This window comes from Convolutriloba macropyga, chromosome 6, assembly GCF_964194025.1.
Source record: "Convolutriloba macropyga chromosome 6, txConMacr16.3, whole genome shotgun sequence".
Taxonomy (NCBI): domain Eukaryota; kingdom Metazoa; phylum Xenacoelomorpha; order Acoela; family Convolutidae; genus Convolutriloba; species Convolutriloba macropyga.
This window is the reverse complement of record NC_134473.1, coordinates 18,266,380-18,271,515: the sequence shown is the minus strand read 5'-3', so window position 1 is coordinate 18,271,515 and position 5,136 is coordinate 18,266,380. Positions and strand designations below refer to the sequence as shown.

At 36.0% G+C, this 5,136-nt stretch overlaps 1 protein-coding gene across 1 annotated transcript; it reads right to left on the bottom strand.

Annotated features, from left to right (window-relative positions):
* Nucleotides 1-351: 351 nt before the first annotated feature.
* On the bottom strand, nucleotides 352-2,515 carry LOC142340833 (tetratricopeptide repeat protein 38-like). The gene is made up of 2 exons (XM_075391573.1): nucleotides 1,693-2,515; nucleotides 352-1,201 (listed from the first exon to the last, which is right to left on the bottom strand). Exons 1-2 carry the CDS (start codon nucleotides 2,411-2,413, stop codon nucleotides 582-584), a joined length of 1,341 nt encoding a protein of 446 aa, XP_075247688.1. The 5' UTR covers nucleotides 2,414-2,515; the 3' UTR covers nucleotides 352-581.
* Nucleotides 2,516-5,136: the final 2,621 nt, after the last annotated feature.

Below are 5,136 nucleotides of genomic sequence, written 5' to 3'. Positions count from 1 at the left end.
TTCAAGCATGTTATCAGCTATTCGAAATTTTCAAAATTTGCTATGTTCTTTGTAGGTACAGTCTGATGATGTGAAACGTTCTGTGCAGTGATCACCAATAATGTAAATTAGGCTGCGAAGAAAAGGGACAGACTGGGATGTTTCTTAATCGACTCTGGGCAGACTGGCAGAAGTATTTACACTGCTATTTGACTGGTTCAGTAAGGGTTACTATTGGAAGTCAATGGTTCAGCAATGAAACTCACTGTGAGCAAGGTTCGGGATTCTCACAATTGTTGCAAATGTTGATTTCCACGAAATTAAATTGATCTCATCAAGCAATTACAAATTCGTGATATAATAATTTTTTGTATCTTTTTCGTTTGTAGTAAATCTTTGTATAAAAATGTGGAACGTTCGTCTACGGGGTGAAAATAATATGCATACCCACTAAGTTGGTGTGGCACAAAACGGAAAAGATCCAATTTTTCAAGACAAAAATATGGATTTTAAGTGATATTCCTATCTACACTGTTTTTTTGATAATATAAAGTTAAGGTTGAATAAAATAATCTCTTCAAAGTTCAGGTTATAAGCCTGAATCAGAGTCCTTGGACACAGAATTTCTTCTTCAACTGTTGTCGTTTTTGTTCCGACGATGGAGGCAGTGCTCTGTATGTTGCTCGCTGATTTAGCATACCTAACAGACATTTATCCATTTCTTCCGTTTCCATTTTTTCCATAGAACTGTATGTCAACTTTTGGAAAATCTCCCTTTGAGTCTGAGTTCCTCCGGCGGAAAAAATTTCATGCTCGACGTCGTACATCTTTGCAAATGCAGTTGAATAATCTTGATAAGAATACGCTTCAAATGAATCCATGACTGAAAACCCAAATGTTTCATACTTTTTAACAACATCATGATGGCTGAAATCGTGAACAAAAGTGTCAACCGATTTCCTGAAAGTCTTCAATGCATCATAATCCTCGGCACCTATCATTGCAGCCGCAAAATGCGTGTCGAAGAAAGCAGGACCGTGATTGTTCATTTTATCACCCATTTTCTGAACAAGTTTTGAGAAAGAAGATTTGTTCACAGTATGGTTGGCCATTTTGATAGACCACAGGAGACCACAGGTGTCGCTGAGTGCAGCCTTCTTATCAACTGAATCAATTAGTTTTGTCTCAATTATATCCAGCGCTTCGTCGAACCTTCCAAACTCTAAAACCAAGTATTTTCATTGGTACTACGAATTAACACAGGAATCTTTAGAACTACTTCCTGGCGGAACGAAGCCTTCGATCTTTCGCCAACTTGAGAAAACATGCGAATAACTAAAAACAAATGTCTTTTTCCAGCAACATTTCAAGTTTTCAACATCCTAAGGTCCTTAAATTTCTCAGGTTAATGAGAACTTCTTATAAAAAATATATGACAACAGTGCATTGAATTATTACTATTTTATCATTAAGTCAAATATTATGCGTTGTGGTCCTAATCTGCACATCAAATTTTTTAAAACTTTTTTTGGACTTCAACTGGACCTTCGCTTTATATTTTCTCCCGAAGCAAAAGAAGAACAACTTTTGTTTGAGATATCATCTAAAAAATATTACACTTCCCTTGATCAGAAAACATGCTATATAACAACATATAATTTGTAACTTGGGGTCATAAAAAACAATGGGGGGGGGAACAGAATAGATCCAAACCTGCATTCAAGTATGCTAGGTGAAATGTGTTATGTAATCCTAACGCCGAGTTTTGGTAGAACTCCACACTGTCCTGCATCAGTTCCAACGCTTTATCCGCTTTCCCCGTGTACTCCAATTGGTGACATTTGCCGTGGATTGTCATTGGGTGCTGAGGTTTCATTTCAAAGGCATCAGAAGCCATCTTAGCTCCTTGTTCGATTGAAAACGCTTCCATCAGCGCGAGTCCAAGCAGGCTATCGATCCAATACCTGTACGGGTGGTTAGCGTCATAGTAGGGCTCAACACGGCTGAGCAAATCACGCATCACTAATTTATCCACCGTAGAAGAAATTAAAAACGCCCCAATCAGGATAGCAATGAGATCCATGGGATACAGTGAGAGCATGTCAATGAGGATCTTGCAACCTTTCCTCGCCGATTCATTTCTGATTGTGCAAACTGCATTGTACCATCTCTTCTCCCAATCTGTAACTTTATCCCCCAATTTATTATAAATTTCGTCACATTTTTCCAGATTGACGCCGCTTAAATCTTCAATCAATTGAGACGCGGCTACGATCAAGTGACCAGCAAAGCATTCCGGGTCTTCTCCAAAAATTAAGCCAAAAATATCACCCGTATCCTGCTGAAAGTTGAGCAAAGAATCTGTTAGCTGGGTGAAAAGAGCGGGTATTTTTCCACTGGGGGAAGAAACATTCGAAGCGAAATCAAAAGTCATGTTTGATCAGATTTAACTATCTTAATGACAGTTTCTATTCAACTACAACACAAGACGCATTACAATTTTGCTTTTAATATCGTAGAAGTCGGCAAAGTTCAGCATTTGTTAAATGCTTTGAATAGCTAGTCAAAGAAACATTTTAATAACTCGAGGTTATGATTATTTGTAAAGTTATACAGGTTTTGATTGTTAAATTTAACTCTGAAGTTAGATTTGAGTTGACCTATTCAACAAAAATCTTTTGAGCTGAAAAACACAAAGAAAATCCGAGTTTTTTAAATGAAATAGATGAGGTAACAAAATGGGATTAAAAAAAACAAAATTAAAAGAAGTTATTACATTGATAGTGTAGCAACAATTCAACAAATCAGTGCTTTTTTTGTCAACACGTAACACCGACGCTACTCTCACTGCACAGGAATTGATTATGAGAAAAAAAGATGGAGTTAGAATAAGAATAAATTTATGCCAGTAATAACATTGGCAGTTAAATATTTTCAGAGACAGTGTAAGTGAAATTCGCATTCCGGTAAGCAGTATTAACTTCAAATATAACTTATTCACTTGACTAAGACAAGAAAAGTGCCGATAATTATGGACACTCCTTGCATTGAAATGAATATGGTGCAGACAAAACAGTCCCAGGCAAAAGAGTCCCCGACAAAACGTCCTAAACTATAGTTTACTCCCAGACAAAACAGTCTCAGTCTAGCGTTGAATCCAAAGTTGGGAATTTTTTATGTACAATGAAAGAGTTGAAATACAGAAATCAGTATATCATAAAAAAAATCACAACGTCTTAAGGTTTATTGCTAAAACTGCAGCCACTCATGGAATCAATAATATTCGGACGCTGGTATTGGTAAAATATTCCTGTGAATATGCTGCATTTTTTGTGTGAATGCAAGTTTAAAAATTTTCAATATAAAATGAAAGAGTTGAATTTGCAAAAATAGTGTGTGACAAAAACAAAATTAAAATCGTCTCAAATTCAATCATTATAGGGGCACCCTCTCATGAAATCAATCATGTTATGATGGTGGTTTTTTAACAGGTGTTGTCAGTTTGCAGCATTTTTTGCGTATTTTTCGTTTTCTGGCCGCTCTACTTGATGAAAAGCTGTTATCATCTCCAACATTATTCGAGAGTATTTTTTTGTTTTTCCTTGACTTTTTCAATCAGCAAAACGTTTTTTCGCAGCAATGGTTGTTTTGTTTTGACAATGTTTATAGAATTGAAGCCGCTCCAACGTTCAATTGGGAATTGCAGTTCCTTCGTTTGACGAATAGTGTTGTATCAACAGATCTAATTGCCTTCAATTTAGTTACAAGTTGGCTTATGATTCTCTGGGCAAAATGACTTCAGTTTTTCAGATGCAGTAATGGCATCTTTTACAGGCAAGACAGTGCAAAACATCATTCTGATAAGTTTTCGGAACATATAAAGACGGTCAATCCTGATTCCTTTTGAATTTGATTAAATACATGTTAACAATTTACGTGAAAACAAGACGCCAATAATCGTGACGCCCTCTGTTATATAATTTTCAATTGAAACACTTCATGTCATTGAGTTCAAGAACTTGATTCGTTAATCAATGTTTTGATTCGCCATCTTTATTTTTGTTGGACAAATTGTATCTGGGACTGTATTTAAGTCTGTTTTACAGTTTCGTACTATTTTATCAGGGACTGTTTATTCTGGTATGTTTTCTTGCGACGCAATGAATACAGCGCTATGCTAAAGAGATTCGAACCCAGAGATCATTTTGTTAAGGTTGAATTGCCGACATTCAAATCATCAAACAATAACAACTACAGCAGTTATCACTTATCACTAATGGCAACAGTGTTGACTACAAAAGTGGGATTCAAGAAGTTCTGTTTTAACTAATTAACACCATTTTTACATCACTCCAGAATTTTTAATCAAAAACATTTTGGTTTCAGCAAAAAGGTAGAATTGAAGCTGAATTGTCACTAATTGAGAGTATGACATCGCTTCTGACAAGTAAAAGGTTAAATGGTTAAAAAGTAGTTTAAAAACCAAAATTAAAAACAAAATAACAATTATTTGGAAACTGGACTGACGTAAATAATATCCAATTCAGTCAATCTTTCATGGAATTGGAAGAAAGTAGGAAAAACAGCCCAGAAGAAATGAAACGCTCAGAAACTGAGCATACTTCCTAGAAATTCAATAATTGTTTTGTGAGTATTATTCATTTAGACATAAATTTTTCCCATCTCTACAGCAATTAAGGTTTTGAATTTGATTAAATGTTGTAGTAGGGTTTCTTAGTAATCACTACTTGGAAAACTCATTATTTACAGCTTCTCACAAACTTTTTCATCCGTTTTTTTTTCTAATTTGTTGAGCGTCGTCTGTTCGACGTTTCATTCTGATTCGTTTGGTTTCCTGTTTCTTCCCTCATCGTTCATCTGTCATTTCGATCCCATCACCTGCGTGTCTCAATTCTTTTGACGTCTATCGCAAAACGTTTCTGTCCCGCCCATCTAGTTTGGGGTTCCCGTAACCTCTCGCGCCGTAAGCCAAGCGTTTTTATTTCCATCCTCATAATTGCCGTATCATTAAGCTTCGTTCGCCGTGCGCATCTGCTCTCTTTACCCTCCATTCAGACTTTGGCTACATACAAACACGTTCTCTGAATGAGATAGTTGAATGAGATAGTCAATTTAGAAAAAAAGATTCTAAGCCTC